Genomic DNA, 22,963 nt, shown 5'->3' on the forward strand with positions numbered 1-22,963 from the left:
CTAGATGTCATAATACAAGCATCTGATTATGTGTTTTTTTAAGTCTTGGCTGTGAAATTTATGGGATTTTCTGTCCCTGGAAGAAATTTCTAAAGCAATTACAAACCAGTACTTCCTTTACATACATGTGAAACCGCTTCACATTTTAAACTAGGCAATACCCACCTTGCTGCTTGGTTGTGCCCATTGAGAAGGCCATTTTGGACTTTTTATGATCTCCAACCAATCTCTGCTCTGCTTGATGTCAGACTAAGTGGTGTTCTATAAGAAGTTGTTGCCGATTTTTCTGCGGTTTTTTGAGCCACAGCCAGGAGAGTATTGAGCAAAAGGTAGAGGTATAATAGCTTCCTATATACAGCATTTCCCATTCCTTTTGTAGCCATTCTTGGCTTTGGCTCAAAGAACTGCGGGACGTACACCAGAGCCCAGGAGAGGTAAGTATTAAGTGTTTTTTTATATTTTTATGCTCCCCTGGTCTCCAATTATTATACTCTATGCCCCCCCCCCCTTCCATGTCAAATGTTCACCTTGGGGCCCCGCCATTCCTAGTTACACCACTGGACATGTATATTTTGTTATTCATTGCATTGCTCTCTTCTTTATGTCTTACAAGGGGTGCTCTGCCATCTCATTCTTTGTGGTTGTTGTTACATGAAAACGTTAATAAAAAACATTAAGATATAAAAGAGATAATAATCTTAGAAACATGGCCCTGTTTGACCAAATAGATAGTTATATTTGTTTACATATGGATGCTTAAATATACTCGAGTATAAGCCGAGTTTTTCACTACAGTTTTTGTGCTGAAAAAGTGCTCCTCGGCTTATATTCGTGTCATTACGGTAATTTTCTGGTAGCAGGCCAGGATAGCTGACCCCCTCCCCACCGCTCCATCACACGCCGGGTGACGTGGCCACGTAAGCTCAGGCCCGCACCCGGCGTGTGTCTGCTTCCTGGCCTGCTAGCAGACGTACCGTAAGTACTTCTGCAGATCTTAATGTACAGCATCGCCGCGCTCCTGGCAAAAAAAAAATAGTAAAAAAAAAAAAAAAGTTTTAAAAAAATATAAAATAAATAAAAGTTCTAAATCACTCCTTTCCCTAGAATACATATAAGGGCGGGTTCACAGCACCAGATCTCAGTTATGCAGGATTCCGTTTTCTGTCGGCAGAAGACAGAAACCGACATTCAGTGTCTGTGGGTGAGCCGTCTTCTGCTGCCCATGGCGAAACCATTTTTTTTTTGTTTTGTTTTTTACCGGACACAAAGTCCTGCATATCCGACTAAAAAAAAACAAAAAAAAAAACGGTTTAAATGCGGAGAGCAGAAGACACTCACCGGCGGACACTTTTCAAACCCATGAATGTTTCTCGGGCAGGAAATGGAAACCTGCATAATGGAGATTGGGCGCTGGTGTGAACCTGCCCTCAAAGTAGAAAATGACTGTGAAACACATACACATTAGGTATCCCTGTGTCTGACAGTACCCGGTCTACTGAATATAGGGGATCTGCAGTTCTTCTATGCCATCGGGAAGGGGTTAATAGGAGCACTGCTGATACCCTATATTCAGCCAGGCTGAATTCCAAGTGGGGGTAAAATATCCCAGTCCTCAAGCTCAGGGAAGGTGCAGACAGACAACCAAAACACCCCCTCCCCTTTCCCAGCACTTACTGCACCCAAGAACTCGGCCATTTTAATTTTTTAAATTTTCCAGTAGCTGCTGCATTTTCCCCCTAGGCTTATACTCGAGTCAATAAGTTTTCCCAGTTTTTTGTGGTAAAATTAGGGGGGTCGGCTTATATTCGGGTCAGCTTATACTCGAGTATATACGGTAAGTACTTGAGATTTTGGCTACAAACCACAAATCACTGTTTTCTATAATGAAAGTGGCTTTGTGGTTTAGATATACAAAGATATTTGTGACATCTTTTATGAAATAAAATTAAGAAAAACAATTCTTACCTAATGCTATATCACTGTATTTACAAGTAAAATCTATAGACACAATGCATCTTTATTGCAGTTAATGTTTCTTTGGTACATATGACACATGAGGTATATACAAAGCATGGAACAAAATAAAATAGCACCTTAAAACAATTAACCAGAAATATTCCTTTATAAATGGCCTCTATTGTTTACCACATGGCTAACTTGGGATAATACAGGAGGGCAGACATGGTATAACTAGATTACCACTAGCTGTTCTTTTCAGTAAATTATTATTTCAGTGTAGAAAGAAGATTGTATGTACATGTGCAAAAAAGCCTCCAAAATGAGCACACAGCTCTCAATGTATGCGGTGCTCAAACAATTGCAGTAGAATACAATCCTGGTAATGTTAGCTGAAAAATTAAACCTACCCTCCTGGCCGTAAGTGTTGACACCCCTGAAATTTTTTTTATAGAAAATGAAGTATTTCTCCCAGAAAATTATTGCAATTACATATGTTTATTTCCTTTATGTGTGTTGGAACAACACAAAAAAGCTGAAAGTTATATAATTTCATGTGAAACTCCAAAAATTGGCCGAACAAAATTATTGTCGCCCACATCTTAATATTTGGTGGCACACCATTTGGAAAAAATTACCAAAAAAAAAATCACTTCCTATAACCATCAACAAGCTTCTTACACCTCTTAACTGGGATTTTGGACCACTCTTCTTTTGCAAACTGCTCCAGGTCTCTCGTATATGAAGGGTTCCTTCTCCCAACTGAAATTTTAAGATCTCTTCATAAGTGTTCAATGGGATTTAGATCTGGACTTATTGCTGGTCACTCAGAATTCTACAGCACTTTGTTTCCATCCATTTTGGGGTGCTTTTTGAAGTATGTTTGGGGTCATTGTCTTGCTGGAAGACCAATGACCTAGGAGGCAAACCCAGCTTTCTGACACTGGGCCGTAAATTGCGACCCCAAATCCTTTGGTATTCTTCAGATTTCATAAAGTCTTGCACACAGTCAAGGTACCCAGTGCCAGAGGCAGTGAAACGACCTAAAAACATCTTTGAAGCTCCACCATATTTGACAGTTGCTACTGTGTTCCTTTCTTTGTAGGCCTCATTCTGTTTTTGGTAAACAATAGAATGGTGTGCTTTAACAAAAAGCTCTATCTTGTTCACATCTGTCCAAATGATGTTTTTTTCAGAAGGATTTTGGCTTACTCACGTAAATTTTGGCAAACTGCAGTCTAACTTTTTTATGTCTCGGTCAACAGTGGGGTGTTCCTGAGTCTATTGCCAGTATTTCATTTCAATTAAATGTCGGTGGATAGGTCACGCTGACACTGATCCACCCTGAGCCTGCAGGGCAGCTTGAATTTCTTTGGAACTTGATTGGGGCTGCTTATTCACCATCTGGACTATCCTGTATTGAAAGCTTTCATCAATTTTTCTCTTCCATTTACATCAAGGGAGATTAGCTACAGTGCCATGGGTGATAAACTTCTTGATTATATTGCGCACCATGAACAAAGGAGCATCAACATCTCTGGAGATGGACTTGTAACTTTGAGATTTATCCAGTTTCAGGTGTGATTTTTTTTTATATTACCCACACCTGTTACTTGTCACAGGTGAGTTTGAACAAGCATCACATGCTTGAAGCAAAGTTATTTACCCACGATTATGAAAAAGTGCCAACAAATTTATCCATCCCATTTTTGGAGTTTTTTTTAATGAAATTATGTCCAATTTGCCTTTTTTTTCTCAGTTTTTTTTTGTGTTGTCCCAATACACACAAAGGAAATAAACATATGTATAACAAAACAAGTGTAATTGCAATAGTTTACTGGGAGAAATACTTCATTTTCTGAATAAATTTCGGGAGTGCCACCACTTACGGCCATGGCTCTATTTATAACCAAAAACCCTAAACACATGATTTGAAAGAGAATCTATTAATATAAAACACTACCCATCCCTATGCCTAATTATTATAATACATGTACAGACGAAAACACAAAAACACCTATGTATTTATTATGTTTCACAGATTTTCATTCCTTCATGCTGTATGAGAGCCCATAGCGCTCCCATACAGTACGCAAATACTGGACATTCTCTGTCCTTTGAATGCTATGCTCTGCCCAGCTGTTAAATAGTCATGAATAAAGCAAGTCTGGTTATCCTAGAAAACTTTAACAGGGTTAAGGATATGAATAGCTTACCCGTGCATTTTCTGAACATTCTTACTAATCTATATACAGAGGTCCCCTGTCACCCAAAATCTTAGTTTGCATAAAGCATCAAGTTGTCAGAAGTCTCTGTGTTCACGCTCCAGGTCTCTACGATGTCACCAACTCTGCTCTACTCCTGCCACTGGTACATAGAGTGGAATCAGTTATGAGACCAAGAGTTGGAACATCAGCAGGGGAGTCAGAGAAGCAAGATCTCCACTCCCCGATGCCCTCTACTAATAATGGGGTTTAGGGAGGACCTACACATATATTAGTCAGTAAGCTTATTCAGTGCATTAAAAATTTTTTCCCACTACATAACCCCTTTAGTTAGCAAGCAAATGCTTGTAATGCAAGTGAAATAAAATATATCTATGAAAGACAAAGGGCATTTAATAGGCATGGATAACTGCATACTTAAAGGGGTTGTCCAGTTTCAGATGATATTGAGAGACAGTTATTGTTTGTATAATGAAAAGTTCTAGTTTTCTATTATGCTTTCTATATCAATTCTTTAAGGTTTTCTAGATCTCTGCTTGCTGCCATTCATTCTGATTACATACAGTGGATAGAAATCAGTCCATGGTCATGTGACATACAGTCCATGGTCATGTGATGAGCACACAGGTGCATAGCTCGTTACCAGGCAGATGTCTAATTACAGTGCTGTGACTGTAGTCCACGAATCCCTATCTGAGAAGATGAGGTTTACACTCTGTTAGACGTTCGCATAATCCATAGCCAGTGCACTTTACATTCATTGGGTTTAAGCCTAGTTTCATAATGGAAAATTCACTTTAAGAGACCTTGCTTGTCAAATGATAAAAATTACTTTTTTTTATTTTAATATGAAATATATCAATTCCTTAGTGAATATATCATCTTTTTCCAACTATGACATGAAAAAGCAGGGTAGCATATTTTCATATGACTTTCATACAAAATAGTGCATGTGTATATATAGCAGCTAGGAACTGTGAGGTCAGATATATTTAAAGGGTTTGGATGCTCTAGCCAGTCCTTTTTATATGTCTAAAGCCGGTTACATACAACCATGCACACGTGACCGTGTCATTCACGCTCATGTGTAAAGGCCCATAGAAATGAATGCGTCATTGTGCTATTTGGGAAAAACCTGGATATCACACTGACCAGACATACGGTTGTCTGCAAGGGGCTTAATCAGATAGAACTCTACTCCTCTGCCCCTCCCTCATCCCTATTATCCCAATCAACAGTAGATTTCTTAACAGAAGGACAGCAAGCATTGGATGGAGTGGAGGCCTGTGTTTGTTCACCAGTTTCTGGATATTCCAAAATATTTCTTTTTACAAACTGTTACAAAAACAGTCCAAATGTTCTACTAGGTGCAATAGAACAGGATTAGGATATGTTCACACTACTGTTATTAATGTCCGTTGCTTCATTATTTATAGTAGAGTAACGGACACAGACAGAGCTATAGACATATCTGTGTTCGTTCCTATTGATTTTAATGTAAACAACATGACAGACGCTTTCTTCCATCTTGTTTCTTCTGTCAGAAAAATATGACAAAATAATTTTTTACGCTGGGGTGAATGCTGAGGGGGTTCCATCTGCATCTGTCATTTAATGTCTATTAAATATCTCTCATCCTGTGACAGATGAGAGCAATAGAAATTAAAGAACGGTAGTGTGATCCTACACTTTGTAGCACTGGATATACTAAATCTACTAGAAAAGACAAGTAGAAACATTCAATATTGAGAAGAAATCTTTGATTCAGATTTATGATGATGATTTTCAGAGTATTTTATGTATCAACAAAGTTAAAGTCACTAAGGAAACGAAGGACAAGTTCATCTGCAAGATGTTGGAGGAAGAATGGCCAGATTCCTCTTCTGAAAACTGAATTCTCCCTTCCACTTCAGGGTAGACTCGTAACATTTGATGGATATAATTCCCAACTACTGCTATATCAAGATCACCTAGAAAAGGCATAAACATAGGAATAAATAAGAGTAGAGATTTATACATCCAAAACTGAATCATAACTTACGAATAATTTGAAGCAGTCTTTTATATTACAATCCAGCGACATTTTCTGTTAATAAGCAACAAGCTATGGAATTGCCACCACACACTAGACACTGATCTCTTTTTGATGGTCTAAGGGTACATTCACATATGTACAGCCAAAGTATCAGTTGTGCACAACGCTGGAGGGAAACTGATGCCAGAATGGATCCCATAGTTTTCGATGGGATCGGTCCTGGCACGAGAGGCATCAAATCTGTGCCTCAGCTGGATGGAAAAACGTTACCTTCAGCGTTTTTCCATCTAGATCCCTTAAGGGCTAGTTCACATGGGGCAAGAAGGGGCGGATTTTGGCGTGGTATCCTCCTCAAAATCCGCCCACTCACAAAAGAGGTCTATGTAGACCACTAGCGTTCTTTTTTCCGCTAGCAGTTTGTTCCTATTAGCGGAAAAAAGAAGCGAGCTGCCCTTTCTTCAGGCAGATTCTGCGGCTGATTCAGCCGCAGCGTCCGCCTCGTGACAGCACCCTCCGGACTAGGCCCATTCATTCGGGCCTAACCTGGAGCGGAAAGCCGTGACGGGATGCCGTGCACTGCACCTGCATCCCGTCGTGACAGCCGCAATGGAATGTGCACACGCAGAATCCTCGTGTGAACTAACCCTTCTGCAGTGCCAGATGCATGCCAGGTGCTGCCACATCCAGTTTCAGGCAGAAACTGGCATACATCCAAGCACCATGTATGTAAAGTAGTGAAGCCAGCAATTGCCGTCTTCACTACTTTACCGGACCAGGGGTTGCTCTCCTGGACCTGGCAGCTCCTCTTGTAGGTGCTACTGCCCAAAACCCCTTTCATCTTGTAGTAAATCCAGGAACTGCTGGCTTCACTACTGTACGGGAGCAGGGAGTCTCCTGCTGTTTGGACCCCTGCCTCCCGACATTTTCATTATGACTGTCCCTCTCCAAGCCCCGATCTCCTGCACTAGTAGCAGTAGGGATCGGTAATTACCTCTGCTGACTTCTCACATTTCAGCTCTTGCGCAGGCAGAAGGGACAATTGCCAATCCCTGCAGCTGTTTAGTGTAAGGGAGAAGGACTTAGGGACAGCAGGCAGGAGGTGTATGGGGGTATTAATGGGGATTTATACTGTGTGTGTGGGAGATACTAAGGAACATGCTGAGGAGGCACAATAATGTGGCATTATATTGTATAATGGTCCTTAATGTCCCCACTCACAATATAATTCTCCTTAATGCCCCCACCCACAATATAATGCCATATTAGTGCTCCCTGCACAATATAATGCCACATTAGTTGCCTCCATACTGTATAATGTCACGTTAGTGCCCCATGCACAGTATGATGCTACATTAGTTGCCCCCGTACAGTATAATGCCACGTTAGCCCTCCACACGGTGTTATGCTATGTTAGTGCTCCTACACAGTATTATGCACTGTTAGTCACCCCTGCACAGTATAATGCCACATTAGTTACCACCCGCATAGTGTAATGCTATGATAGTCGTCCCCCACACACAATATAATGCCAATTTTGGTTGCGCCCTGCCTAATCCTAATCTTTGTTGTCTATACATCGGTTGCGTCAGACATCTTTTTGTCTGAAAAATACCATAAATACTGGACCTGTTCAGCTCGGACCTTTACTTGATGGGAGACCCCATGATAACTCTGATCATTGGCAGTAAACCCTACCCCAGAGATCCTCAACCTTATCTACTTTGTGAGCCCCCAAGTGGTCAGTTATGAAATACACTGGGAATATGTCTGTTTATCCAGACAGGAGTGGATTAAACATCTAATATTGTGATGCTTTAATAATATAGTTATAGTCTTGCTCATTTCTCTTTTACACACAGAGGAATAAGTTACAACTTACCACTATCGTGCTTTAGACTCTCATTTTTCAGCATACTAAAACCATCTCCCCCTTCAGCAATATAAGCAGGAAGAACAACTTTGTAAACTTCATCCATTTGCAAAGGAATATATTTCGGTACTCTACATTTGGTGCATATCACTTGCAATGAGACAACTCTTTCTCCAGGCTTGTTATCTGTATTATAAACCACTTTAATTCCTACAACAGAAAAGCAAGAAATACAGTCTAAACACAATAACTTTGTAATTTTATGAAGTATTACTACGAGAAAAGACATTATTTCTTTGATTCTCAAAGTTACTGAATTATTTCCCACCATCTTCAATGAATATGACTAATAGAGTTTAAAGGGGTTGTCCAGATCTTTTTTTTTTTATTGATGACTTATCCCCTCAGGATAGACCATCAATATAAGATCAGTAGGACTTCCAGTGATCGGCTATTGAAGGAACAGTGGTGCACGTGCAAGCACCATAACCTCGCCCCCTGTACGCTGTTAACATCATAGCTCCCATGTGATGAGATATAATTACTGTCTTGTCCACTTCTCTTCTATGGGAAGACTGTCATTACATCACATGGCTCCTATGAAACAGGGTGCATATGATGTAAAGAGTAAGGAGTCACAGCGCTCATACTAGCACATTGCCCCTTCATTGCCCAGAGGACATGGGTGTTTGATCCCCACTGATGTTTTATTGATGACCTACCCTAGGGACAGGTCATCAATAAGAAAAATTAACTGGACATCCACTTTAAGGCAGATGAGTAGCAGTTTTGTTGCATAAATTTCTGAGGCCTTTTCATATATATCTTAGGGGTTTTGTAAAATCCATGTACATATTGCTGTAACAAATCTGTTTAATTTGAACACCCCCACTGTCTCTTCCTGATTGCCGATCCTATCCTAAGCAATAGGCGACAACTGGTCGACGGGCTGTTCCTATATAAGTGACAACACAGAATGAAGATAAGATAAACAACAACAACAAAGGGAGATCAGCTAGCCAAGGGTCCAGTAACAGTCAAGCAATGCAGCACAGAATCAAAATCCAAGAGAGTAGTCACAAGGGAAGCCAAAGGTCAGAGGTCAGTAATATAATAGCAGCAGACAGAGAAGCTCAGCAGGGACAAAGTCAAGGACATAGTCACAATAGCCAGCAAGCCTGTGTGGGCTGATGGCCGGTATATTGGAAGCAAAAGCCGTCCCAGGCTTAATTGGAAGACAGGCTATCAGTTACACAGGCAAGACTAGAATTAACCATTTAATGATCAGAGAGAAACAAGTTGCAGGAGATGGGTGAGGTTGAAATTCAATTACAGAGGAAAGGTAATAGAGTAGTATACACACAGTGCAATGAAAAACTCTAAGCAAAGAATCAAAATGAGCCCGTCTCCTGCGCCATAGCGTGCGCACGGAGGGTGGCTCAGACACCGAGCAGGCAGAGACGTTACATGAACATAGACTTCCTTCCACATGTTTTTGTCATTTATGTCAGGATTTCCATAGAGATCAATTACATCTACAAGAAAACTATTTTTTCCCTTGAATTTGTAAAGACAAAAAGCAGACTAAGTAGGAAAAGGTACCTAGTGCCAAAATGTACATACTTGTATTGTGTGCTGTTTTAGGCATGGCTTGCTTTGCTCTTTCGAACTTTCACACATTTTTCATAAATTACAATATTAAGAATGTTAAGTAAAGCCAGGCATCCTTCATAGGAAAAGGTTCATGTGAAGTGTTTATAAATATCTTTGTATAAGTGTGCACATTTGGCATAACTATCAGGAAAATCAGCTGGATGCAACTGTTAGTAATACAATTGGATACATTCACCATTGGACCCCCATCATAAAAAACAAACTATACAGGATAAGTTTTTTTTATGAGATACTATTCACTAAGTGAGTCCATAGCAATGGTCCCTTGTATGCTAAAAAAGTGTGCAGTTACATAAAACATAGTCAACTGCTTTTCAATTGGGTATACATAAACCCAATAAAGGATATTTACTGAACACGTTAGGAGATTTCCGAGTACAGCAGTGTACATGCAACTTGATCTTAAGGGGTAAAATACCAGCCTGATATAGACAATGTTAAAATATAGTTTCTGAATCTCAATTACAATGTATTCAAAAATTCAAATCATCCATCCAACAAAGAGCGTAGTGGGGGTGTATTAGGCTATCTAAAAAAAAATATATACAGTATATAGAAGGGTGTCCTCTCACGTGTGGGACTATGTCACACAGACCACTCTCCCCCTTGCAGCACATAATCGAGGGCAAATATTGACTAGGAATAGAACTCATCCAGAACCAGGACTCATCTACAACTCATCCAGACCCTCACGTCTACAACACACTGTGTCCTCTTAAAACTTAGCTGGTCTCATCAGTACATGATACAACCTTATACTGTAGCATCATACAGTACTGCATGTGTAGCATATTAAATAATACATACACACTTCTATATACTTCATATATAGAAACATTTGACACGTTTCCCAGCTAGGAAGATGTTAAAGCTGGTTTATCAGAGATATATAATATCTATGAGTAAAAGTATCCAGTATGTGTTGGAATTCCTCATAGAATCTAGGATGGCTTACACAGTAAATCTGAATAGGTCTGTTAGCCAATGAACCACTGGCCCTTGTATGTGAACCTTTTACATGTATTCAGCACTATACTCTACTATATGTATCTTACAGCGCTCTGATGTCAGTATAGTAGTTAGTAACCAACCTAATGATGCGCTGTATATAAACCAAGTGGATCATTGTTATATATATATACAGTCCTATGAAAAAGTTTGGGCACCCCTATTAATCTTAATCATTTTTTGTTCTAAATATTTTGGTGTTTGCAACAGCCATTTCAGTTTGATATATCTAATAACTGATGGACACAGTAATATTTCAGGATTGAAATGAGGTTTATTGTACTAACAGAAAATGTGCAATATGCATTAAACCAAAATTTGACCGGTGCAAAAGTATGGGCACCCTTATCATTTTATTGATTTGAATTCCCCTAACTACTTTTTACTGACTTACTGAAGCACAAAATTGGTTTTGTAACCTCAGTGAGCTTTGAACTTCATAGCCAGGTGTATCCAATCATAAGAAAAGGTATTTAAGGTGGCCAATTGCAAGTTGATCTCCTATTTGAATCTCCTCTGAAGAGTGGCATCATGGGCTACTCAAAACAACTCTCAAATGATCTGAAAACAAAGATTGTTCAACATAGTTGTTCAGGGGAAGGATACAAAAAGTTGTCTCAGAGATTTAACCTGTCAGTTTCCACTGTGAGGAACATAGTAAGGAAATGGAAGACCACAGGGACAGTTCTTGTTAAGCCCAGAAGTGGCAGGCCAAGAAAAATATCAGAAAGGCAGAGAAGAAGAATGGTGAGAACAGTCAAGGACAATCCACAGACCACCTCCAAAGAGCTGCAGCATCATCTTGCTGCAGATGGTGTCACTGTGCATCGGTCAACTATACAGCGCACTTTGCACAAATAGAAGCTGTATGGGAGAGTGATGAGAAAGAAGCCGTTTCTGCACGTACGCCACAAATAGAGTTGCCTGAGGTATGAAAAAGCACATTTGGACAAGGCAGCTTCATTTTGGAAACAAAAATTGAGTTGTTTGGTTATAAAAAAAGGCGTTATGCATGGCGTCCAAAAAGAAACAGCATTCCAAGAAAAACACATGCTACCCACTGTAAAATTTGGTGGAGGTTCCATCATGCTTTGGGGCTGTGTGGCCAATGCCGGCATCGGGAATCTTGTTAAAGTTGAGAGTCGCATGGATTCCACTCAGTATCAGCAGATTCTTGAGAATAATGTTCAAGAATCAGTGACGAAGTTGAAGTTACGCCGGGGATGGATATTTCAGCAAGACAATGATCCAAAACACCGCTCCAAATCCTCAGGCATTCATGCAGAGGAACAATTACAATGTTCTGGAATGGCCATCCCAGTCCCCAGACCTGAATATCATTGAACATCTGTGGGATGATTTGAAGCGGGCTGTCCATGCTCGGCGACCATCTAACTTAACTGAACTTGAATTGTTTGTCCAAAATACCTTTATCCAGGATCCAGGAACTGATTAAAAGCTACAGGAAGCGACTAGAGGCTGTTATCTTTGCAAAAGGAGGATCTACTAAATATTAATGTCACTTTTCTGTTGAGGTGCCCATACTTTTGCACCGGTCAAATTTTGGTTTAATGCATATTGCATATTTTCTGTTAGTACAATAAACCTCATTTCAATCCTGAAATATTACTGTGTCCATCAGTTATTAGATATATCAAACTGAAATGGCTGTTATAAACACCAAAATATTTAGAACTAAAAATGATTAAGATTAATAGGGGTGCCCAAACTTTTTCATAGGACTATATATATATATATATATATATATATATATATATATATATATATATATATATATATATATATATATATTCCTTTCCACTGGTTAGTGGCATCAACCACTAGGAGAGAGTCTATTTCTTATGCAGATATATGTTGAGTCTAGCACATAGGTAAACTTGGCATGATACATATGGTGATTCCTATAGCAGCGTACATAGTTACATTATGTCCTTTAAACAGGCTGTGAGAACCAAGGAGTGCTGTAGAACCAGCATATGTTACTTCTCCAGGTCTCGCATCAAGACTGTTATACAAACTGCTATATGTCCAATATCAAGTGTAGCAAGTGGATGTAGTGATCCTGCTTTAGCTGGACATCAGCTAGTAGTCTCTGGTACAAGACACACGCAGTTTTGTTGTGCCCTTTTAAAGGGATCCTATCATTCAAACTCATTTTTTTCTCACTAACACGTTGGAATAGCCTTAAAGGCTATTCTTCTCCTTCTCTACTTTTTGATGTCTTCTCAGCGCTGCCGTTTGCTTGAAATCCCGGTTTTTGTCAGTATGCAAATTAGTTCTCTCGCAGCACTGGGGGCGGGCCCCTGCGCTCAAACAGCTCTAGGGGCATCCCCAATGCTGCGAGAGAACTCTCTCCAGCGCTGCCTCCATCTTCTACAGCAACGGCCTCTTCATGCATCTTCTTCCGGTGTGTGGGGGGTCAAAATTCAACACATGCGTAAGTCGGCTCGGGCAGAGCCGACTTCACATGCGGGCAGCCATTTTTTTGTGGCCGCTTATGTGAGCAGGCGCAGTACACTCTGTACTCCATAGAGCTACAGGAGCCTACTGTGCATGTTCACGTAAGTGGACACAAAATAATGGCCGCCCACATGTAACGTTGGCTATGCCCGAGGCCAGCTGGCAGAGCCGATTTGCACATGTGTTGAATATTGACCCCTTGTGCGCCGGAAGAAGATGCGTGAAGAGGCCATTGCTGAAGAAGATGGAGACTGTGCTGGAGAGAGTTCTCTCGCAGCATTGGGGACGCCCCCAACTCTCTCCAGCACCGTATACATACAAGACAAAAAACAGGATTTCAAGCTAAATGGCGGCACAGGAGAAGACATCAAAAGGTAGGAGAAGAATAGCTTTTCTTAAGTTTATTCCGACGTGTTAGTGAGAAAAAAATGAGTTTGAATGATAGAATCCCTTTAAAGAACTAAATTAACAGCAAACCTGGAGTATTTCTAAACCAGCGACTCTTTATTCCTAAATCCCACCTATAACTTGCTGTTGTATCTGTTATTCTTTTAGATTAGGAAGTTGTCATACAGTATGGGTGGATCGCTGAAAAAACAAGCTGGTAGTAACCTAGAGTGATGGTAAAATAGTGTCTGTTACTTGTACAATAGCAGGCTGGTAATAACCTGCAACATTGTTAAAACAGCATCTATTGCTTTTTCAGGTCCCACATCCATACTGCTATTATACACTCACCGGCCACTTTATTAGGTACACCTGTCCAACTGCTCGTTAACACTTAATTTCTAATCAGCCAATCACATGGCGGCAACTCAGTGCATTTAGGCATGTAGACATGGTCAAGACAATCTCCTGCAGTTCAAACCGAGCATCAGTATGGGGAAGAAAGGTGATTTGAGTGCCTTTGAACGTGGCATGGTTGTTGGTGCCAGAAGGGCTGGTCTGAGTATTTCAGAAACTGCTGATCTACTGGGATTTTCACGCACAACCATCTCTAGGGTTTACAGAGAATGGTCCGAAAAAGAAAAAACATCCAGTGAGCGGCAGTTCTGTGGGCGGAAATGCGTTGTTGATGCCAGAGGTCACAGGAGAATGGCCAGACTGGTTCGAGCTGATAGAAAGGCAACAGTGACTCAAATAGCCACCCGTTACAACCAAGGTAGCCAGAAGAGCATCTCTGAACGCACAGTACGTCGAACTTTGAGGCAGATGGGCTACAGCAGCAGAAGACCACACCGGGTGCCACTCCTTTCAGCTAAGAACAGGAAACTGAGGCTACAATTTGCACAAGCTCATCGAAATTGGACAATTGAAGATTGGAAAAACGTTGCCTGGTCTGATGAGTCTCGATTTCTGCTGCGACATTCGGATGGTAGGGTCAGAATTTGGCGTCAACAACATGAAAGCATGGATCCATCCTGCCTTGTATCAACGGTTCAGGCTGGTGGTGGTGATGTCATGGTGTGGGGAATATTTTTTTGGCACTCTTTGGGCCCCTTGGTACCAATTGAGCATCGTTGCAACGCCAAAGCCTACCTGAGTATTGTTGCTGACCAAGTCCATCCCTTTATGACCACAATGTACCCAACATCTGATGGCTACTTTCAGCAGGATAATGCGCCACGTCATAAAGCTGGAATCATCTCAGACTGGTTTCTTGAACATGACAATGAGTTCACTGTACTCCAATGGCCTCCACAGTCACCAGATCTCAATCCAATAGAGCATCTTTGGGATGTGGTGGAACGGGAGATTCGCATCATGGATGTGCAGCCGACAAATCTGCGGCAACTGTGTGATGTCATCATGTCAATATGGACCAAAATCTCTGAGGAATGCTTCCAGCACCTTGTTGAATCTATGCCACGAAGAATTGAGGCAGTTCTGAAGGCAAAAGGGGGTCCAACCCGTTACTAGCATGGTGTACCTAATAAAGTGGCCGGTGAGTGTATATGTTATTACTCTAGGTAAGACGTTTGTCAGCAGCCAGGGGATAAGTGGATTGCTGTGAAACCAGCATTCAGGTCTAAATCCACTAAATGCTCATGCTATCCTAACCTAGATAGCCTGCAACATATAGCATGAAGATCAGATAGGACAAGGTTCCCCGCAATATATATATATTTTGAGGTAGCCTGATAGACCGCCACTATGCTCTTTGTTGGGTGGATGATTTGAAAATTTGAATACATTTTCATTGAGATTAAGGAACTATACTTTAATATTGTCTATATTGGGCAGGTATTTTTCATGACAGTCCTATAGACAAACACATATTCTACAACAAGTTCAGTTTTCTTTGCTAAGGATCTGAAGGGGAACTGTGTGCACAAAACTGTAGAATTTGCTCTTGCAAGACTGTTTGTAAAATTGCTGAAATTTTTATTTTAGCCTGGGCCAATTATAAAAATGTACAACCAGTAATGTGTCCTTCATATTCAATGACATTTGATATTCAACATACCACCAACTTGTAAAAACTCTCCAGTACTTGCTCCATATCGATATACGCTGTGCTCAAACGCTTTTTTGAGGGTTGATCCTTTGAGTTCAATTAGATCAAAAGTACCTCCAAATGGTAGCACAGATAACAGGTCTTCATAGGTTATACTTCCTGCAAACCAGAGAGAATTAATATTATTTTAAGAAAAAAACTTACTTATCGCCCAATAAACTTTGCCACGCATGTGTTTCTGCACCACACTGGCTCTAAGGGTGGGAGCCTCTACTTAACACTTTGCCCAAAGTTCCCCCCACTTCCTGACAGTTAAAGATGCTGGTAGTTATTTCTCTATCCACTTATGGGACAGTGTATTACACTGTGACTGTGGTGGTCCTGAGACAGACCATCATCTTCACCCAGTGGGTACTTATAGGGGTGATGATAATTTTAAAGGTGAGTGATCCTCCACCACCTTATAATACCATACAACATTAAAGCATACCTGTTGATTCTTCAGAATGAGCTATATGCCATATACAATATATAGTAAGAAGAGGAGAATCTGTCTGTAAGTGTCTCTCTATTTCTCAGAAACACACCCACGAATGGAGTGGAATTCGATCCGAATTTCAGGAAATATTTGATTTGCATTGAATCTGGATTTCCTCACACTTCATGGTAAAAAAACTGCTTCAAACATGACCGCGGCATCCAAGGGGTTCCACCATGCTACCATGATAGCCATGAGGAGACCATGAGGAGACCCCAGTGTATAATAATAGCACCAATTCTAGGTGGGGGTCTTAGGAGCATATAATACTGTGTCGGGGCCACTACTTTTTAAAAAAAATTTTTTATATACCTATAGGGGATTGAAACAGCTGTAAGTCAAGATAATTGTAATGAATTACATGTAAACTATACAATAGTCGGCTTTGTGAGATCAGTATTTTAATATGTTTTTCATATAAATTCTCCAAAAACAAATAGTATATTTTATAAATGTATAATAATAGTGTTCCTTGCCTAAGCAATCACAAGGATACAATCTAGTTAAATATCTGTCAATGCTAAGTACATCTAGAGGATTTTTGATGATTTTAAGTAAAATTCCATCTTGTGTATAACACCAAGTTCATGTTAAAGGGCAAAATAAAATGTCTTTTTATGGAAAATTCTTCAATGAAAACTGGAAACTAAAGGTAACAGTATTACTTTTATTTGGTGCTTGTTTTATACCTCCTAAGTTCTAAAAGACTGAGTCACAAGATGATAGAAGTTATGACTTCAGTGCTGGTTTGTTTAGCAAAGGAAGTGTCTGGATGGTAAAGTGGTCGTGGTAAATAAAAATAGCAAGTAATGTCTACAAAGATTTTGTCTGCTTTAAAAACAAGAGTTTCCATGAAAGCCAAATTCTAGAGATGAATACAAATAATAAGATTATAGGTCCAATCTGCTTTTAAAAGAAATGAGGTAGAAATAGCTAAAAAGTGTTTAAAAATTAAATGTTCTAAAATTAAAATCTCCATTTCCTATTGCTAAATGTTGTCAATGGTCAACTGACCACAACAGGCGATGATGTGATGACCAGATACCAAAGGCCGCAGTCAAGAGATTGGGGGTCATGTTGTTAATGTTATTATACAGTCCTATGAAAAAGTTTGGGGACCCTTATTAATCTTAATCATTTTTAGTTCTAAATATTTTGGTGTTTGCAACAGCCATTTCAGTTTGATATATCTAATAACTGATGGACACAGTAATATTTCAGGATTGAAATGAGGTTTATTGTACTAACAGAAAATGCGCAATATGCATTAAACCAGAAAAGTGACATTAATATTTAGTACATCCTCCTTTTGCAAAGATAACAGCCTCTAGTCGCTTCCTGTAGCTGTTAATCAGTTCCTGGATCCTGGATGAAGGTATTTTGGACCATTTCTTTCTACAAAACAATTCAAGTTCAGTTAAGTTTGATGGTCGCCGAACATGGACAGCCCGCTCTCAAATGATCTGAAAACAAAGATTGTTCAACATAGTTGTTCAGGGGAAGGATACAAAACGTTGTCTCAGAGATTTAACCTGTCAGTTTCCACTGTGAGGAACATAGTAAGGAAATGGAAGACCACAGGGACAGTTCTTGTTAAGCCCAGAAGTGGCAGGCCAAGAAAAATATCAGAAAGGCAGAGAAGAAGAATGGTGAGAACAGTCAAGGACAATCCACAGACCACCTCCAAAGAGCTGCAGCATCATCTTGCTGCAGATGGTGTCACTGTGCATCAGTCAGCAATACAGCGCACTTTGCACAAGGAGAAGCTGTATGGGAGAGTGATGAGAAAGAAGCCGTTTCTGCACGTACGCCACAAATAGAGTTGCCTGAGGTATGAAAAAGCACATTTGGACAAGGCAGCTTCATTTTGGAAACAAAAATTGAGTTGTTTGGTTATAAAAAAAGGCGTTATGCATGGCGTCCAAAAAGAAACAGCATTCCAAGAAAAACACATGCTACCCACTGTAAAATTTGGTGGAGGTTCCATCATGCTTTGGGGCTGTGTGGCCAATGCCGGCATCGGGAATCTTGTTAAAGTTGAGAGTCGCATGGATTCCACTCAGTATCAGCAGATTCTTGAGAATAATGTTCAAGAATCAGTGATGAAGTTGAAGTTACGCCGGGGATGGATATTTCAGCAAGACAATGATCCAAAACACCGCTCCAAATCCTCAGGCATTCATGCAGAGGAACAATTACAATGTTCTGGAATGGCCATCCCAGTCCCCAGACCTGAATATCATTGAACATCTGTGGGATGATTTGAAGCGGGCTGTCCATGCTCGGCGACCATCTAACTTAACTGAACTTGAATTGTTTGTCCAAAATACCTTTATCCAGGATCCAGGAACTGATTAAAAGCTACAGGAAGCGACTAGAGGCTGTTATCTTTGCAAAAGGAGGATCTACTAGATATTACTGTCACTTTTCTGTTGAGGTGCCCATACTTTTGCACCGGTCAAATTTTGGTTTAATGCATATTGCACATTTTCTGTTAGTACAATAAACCTCATTTCAATCCTGAAATATTACTGTGTCCATCAGTTATTAGATATATCAAACTGAAATGGCTGTTGCAAATACCAAAATATTTAGAACTAAAAATGATTAAGATTAATAGGGGTGCCCAAACTTTTTCATAGGACTGTAAGTGAATGAAGGATGTTACTACCCGCAAAAGCAGCAAGAAGGCAAAAAAGTCAGTTATTTTTCACTTCATATTGAATATGATAAGACTGTTTTGTTTCTATTTTTATATCAGTTACATATATGTAACGTGTCTATTGATCCTGTGATTTCAGTAATTACAAGACTTTTCCTTCATGGTATTGCAAGTGTAATTTACATTACAATTAGAGATGAGCGAACACTGTTCGGATCAGCCAATCCGAACAGCACGCTCCCATAGAAATGAATGGAAGCACCTGTGATGCCGGCCGGCCGACGGCAAAGTCAGCGTCACAGGTGCTTCCATTCATTTCTATGGGAGCGTGCTGTTCGGATTGGCTGATCCAAACAGTGTTCGCTCATCTCTAATTACAATCACAGTTCTAACTGGTTACAGCAGTCGTATGGAAGCTATATGGTCTTTACAATCTCCATTTCACTTTACAAACTTGATTTCTGCCACATACATATAGGCTTATGGCAGCCATCTAACATTTTTTATGCCCTTGGTTTATAGCAATTGAGGTAAACACACAGGAGACGAGACCCTTTAAATACATTTAAGGAAACATACCAGCTTCTTAAATTAGTTCCCTGATCCCCTTTACCAATTGTGCAGCAATTCATAACTTAGTATGCATTGGATTTATTGTAACTCCTGGCTGGCAGTCATGGTTGCTTGGGGGAGATTGATGTCGGGGTGATTTAAACAAACAGATCCCACTAGCGAATTTCCCCAGTACAAGCAGTTCAGCCAGGCATTTTTATCTTCACGATGCTTATTAGTTTGTGAAGACAATTTGGGAATTTGGTTGGGAGGGTTTACGCTTTTAAATTACTGTGCTGTTTGCTCTGTAGTTGGCCATAGTTAGAATTGCCCCTACTTAGGAATCTTACTGTTAGTTCTCTGGCAGCAAGCTGCTTTGTTTTCAGAATTGCACTGGAGGCACACACTTTAGGTTGGTTTGGGTCTAGCTCAGAGGTTCTGGCTAGACTGTATTTCTTTAGCGGCTGCTCTGAGCTGTGCAGGCTGTCTCTGTGAGGTTAATAGAGACACCAAGATGGTGGAGTAGCCTGGCAGTGACGTTAACTGTCAGGCTTCATTCACACCAGGGTCGATCTGCGGCTCAGAGCCCAGTTGGGCTCCACAAGTTTTTGTTTTTTTTTAAAGTAAACTTGCAAATCATAATACCCTTTCACACCAGCTTAACCCAGTATTCTGCATTATTTGTAGTGCCCTTGCTGTAATGCAGTCAAGTAGGAACTAGACATGGTTTCCTCATTGAAAAATATAAATGTGTCAAATTTGAACGTCAGTTTCTTTGTTAACTGGCAATAGCAAAAAACAAATAGGTACACAATTATGTACACAAATATGTACACAAAACAATTATATACACTTAGCTTAGTGTATAAGCTAAGTGTACATAACACAATGTGGATCAAGGTGTGTGACCGAAACATACACTTTAGCATCTGTGCACAGGCCAGTAAGTGATGAAGAAACCGGACATTACTGCTTTGGTTCCCTTATAGTGACCTTTTGCACAGTAATAAAAAAAGACAGCAATGTTTCGCTATTTAGGGAGCCATTTCTAGTCTCAGTGTAGATATATTTACTGTATGCCAATAATGAGTTAGACATATTGCAAGGACAGGCTATGGTAATTCTTTATGCATACCATTACTGGATTTCTCATCAATCGATGCTCTTATTCCACCACCGTTCATGATGCAGAGGGAAACATGGTTCCATCTCACCTCATCAGGATTCCGAATATTGTTATATATCTTAAATAAAGAAAACAGAAATATAATCCTTAGTATGTTTAATGAAGCCAGTCTAACAGAAAAATCTGGTGAGAGGGTTATATAATGCTTTTAGAGAGTGGAGTGTTTAGGTGTTAAAATGTGGCTGTTGCTTTAGGATACCCATCTATGTGCCATTTCCCAAATAAGGGACTGTAAGTGGGGGATTGTGGAAAAGAAGTCAATGGCTGTCATCTAGATACTTATCCCCAACACATTCTCATTAGGGTCAAACTCATAAGAAGACAATATAACTCTCAATAGAGGAAACCCACACAAGCACACGGCAAACATATGCAGGAGAGAACCTGGGAATTGTGAGATTCTCTGTCACTTGGCTCAAACTCCCCCCTCTCTAGTAACTTCTATGGCGACATGTAATATGATTTTTCTTTCAACTTGTCCTTGTCCATGACCGATTTAGCAAGGAATTCCAAGTGAACAGTTGAGAGTGGGAGTGAGAAGAAGGAAAATAGGAACATGAAAATTTCATAAAGAAGTATTCTTCTCTTACATGATTACAACATTTCTTATGTTCACTTGTTATGTTCAACAGTTCAACAACCAGAAAGACACATTATAAAAATTGTCTGAAACATACAGAGACATCTTTGGAACACGTTGAGAGTGCTAAGAGGTGACAGTCTCTCGACACCGAAGAGAGACAGAGCATTTACTCCTGTGTCAGGGACAAGCCTCCAGTCAAGAAAGGGGGAAAGATCAGGCTGAAATGTTAATGGCAGTATACTAGAAAAGTGTTTATATTGCAAAAAAAAAAACTATTATTAAGGCCTCATTCACATGGTGTAACGTGCTGCGTGATGTGGCACGTGTACGCCGCGGGACCCTTTGCGTGCCGTACACGGTCCCATTGATTTCAATGGGAGCGGGGACCGTATGCGCCGCGATAGTTTGAGGCCATGCATTTATATAGTGTTTTTTTCAATATGACTGAGGTTACAGATAAAATACATATCTCCCAAGTTTCAAAGGACAGAAAAATGGACAGACTGTGTGTTCATTTAGCCCCACCTACTTCCAGTTTGACTCTACCCATTCCTATCCATTTCTCTTTGTGCCTCCATACAGTATAATACCCCTACAGTCACCAAAACATGCCCCCACATTATAATGTCCCCTAGAGATGCCCACAAAGCACAATGTCCCACTCCAATTGCCCCCACAGTATAAACTCCCCCTTCTGGTGTATCCGATGTTTAAAGGGGCTGTCCAGGCAAAAACGGACAACCCTTATAACAATTAAATCAATTTTGGGCAATGAAAAAAAATATTTAAAAAATGCATATCCAACTGTCCCCGTTGCTCTGGTGTCCTCCTCACGTGACTGCTGAGGCCAGGCAGAGGCATCAGGAAGAGGACCCATGATGTCACAGGCAGTGACATTGCAGGCCCTTTACTGATTGGCCTCACCTTCAGCGGAACTCGAGAAGAGAGTCGGGAGATGCAGCCACAGCAGAAGAACTAGGATGTAATGGGGACAGATATGCTTTTTTTTTTTTCACAGCCCCAAATGATTTAAATCCAGCTACTCCCACATTATAAAGTCCCCCTTCAGTTGCTCCCACAGTTTGATGTCCCCTCCAACTACTCCCACATTTTTAGGTTCCCCTCCATCTGCCCTCAGTTTAATGTCTCCCTGCACCTGTCACTCTCCAGCAGTATAAAGTCCTCCTGCAGTTGGCCCCACAATCTTACCTGTCTAATACTCACCTGTCTCCATTTCCCTGCTGTTCTGTCTGCTGTTTCTGGAACCTTCAGGGAGAAGTAGGTGCGATGTAAGTGACGTTGCTCCTATAACTCCCAGTGCTGAGACAGTGGCAGAATGGTGAAGCAAAGAGCAGATAGCTCCCTATTTCACCATTGTATTCAACTAATATGCATCCTCTGGATGCAGAGGAGTTGAGGACCAGGACATACCTCCTGGTGACCAGGAAAGACCTAGAATCCAGGACTCCGGATGGGAGGTATGAAAATTTATTTCCATGGCCGCATACACACAGCCATTTATTATAACAGGCCTGTTTATGTGGAAGTGAGCCGTGAATGGGGCAGTAGAGGCACAGACAACACACGGATGTCACCTATGTGCTGTCTATATTGTTCAATCACTGCCTGGCTACATGGATATGGTGATGTGCGTGTAGCATTACACTAGGTTCACACTAGTGTTTATCTTTCCGTCATTTGGGTCTGCATGAGGATCCAAAAGATGGAGAGTACA

The 22,963-nt window shown here is 40.5% G+C and overlaps 1 protein-coding gene across 1 annotated transcript in view; it reads right to left on the minus strand.

Annotated features, from left to right (window-relative positions):
* Window positions 1-2,016: 2,016 nt before the first annotated feature.
* NT5E (5'-nucleotidase ecto) overlaps window positions 2,017-22,963 on the minus strand; it is a 48,663-nt gene continuing 27,716 nt past the window's right edge. The window contains exons 6-9 of the mRNA XM_075268230.1: window positions 20,595-20,703; window positions 15,717-15,866; window positions 8,096-8,296; window positions 2,017-6,151 (exon numbers count right to left, since the gene is read on the minus strand). Coding sequence (XP_075124331.1) covers window positions 5,967-6,151; window positions 8,096-8,296; window positions 15,717-15,866; window positions 20,595-20,703 — 645 coding nt within the window. The 3' untranslated portion in view covers window positions 2,017-5,966. The remainder of the gene's footprint in view (window positions 6,152-8,095; window positions 8,297-15,716; window positions 15,867-20,594; window positions 20,704-22,963) is intronic.

This window comes from Leptodactylus fuscus, chromosome 3, assembly GCF_031893055.1.
Source record: "Leptodactylus fuscus isolate aLepFus1 chromosome 3, aLepFus1.hap2, whole genome shotgun sequence".
Classification (NCBI taxonomy): domain Eukaryota; kingdom Metazoa; phylum Chordata; class Amphibia; order Anura; family Leptodactylidae; genus Leptodactylus; species Leptodactylus fuscus.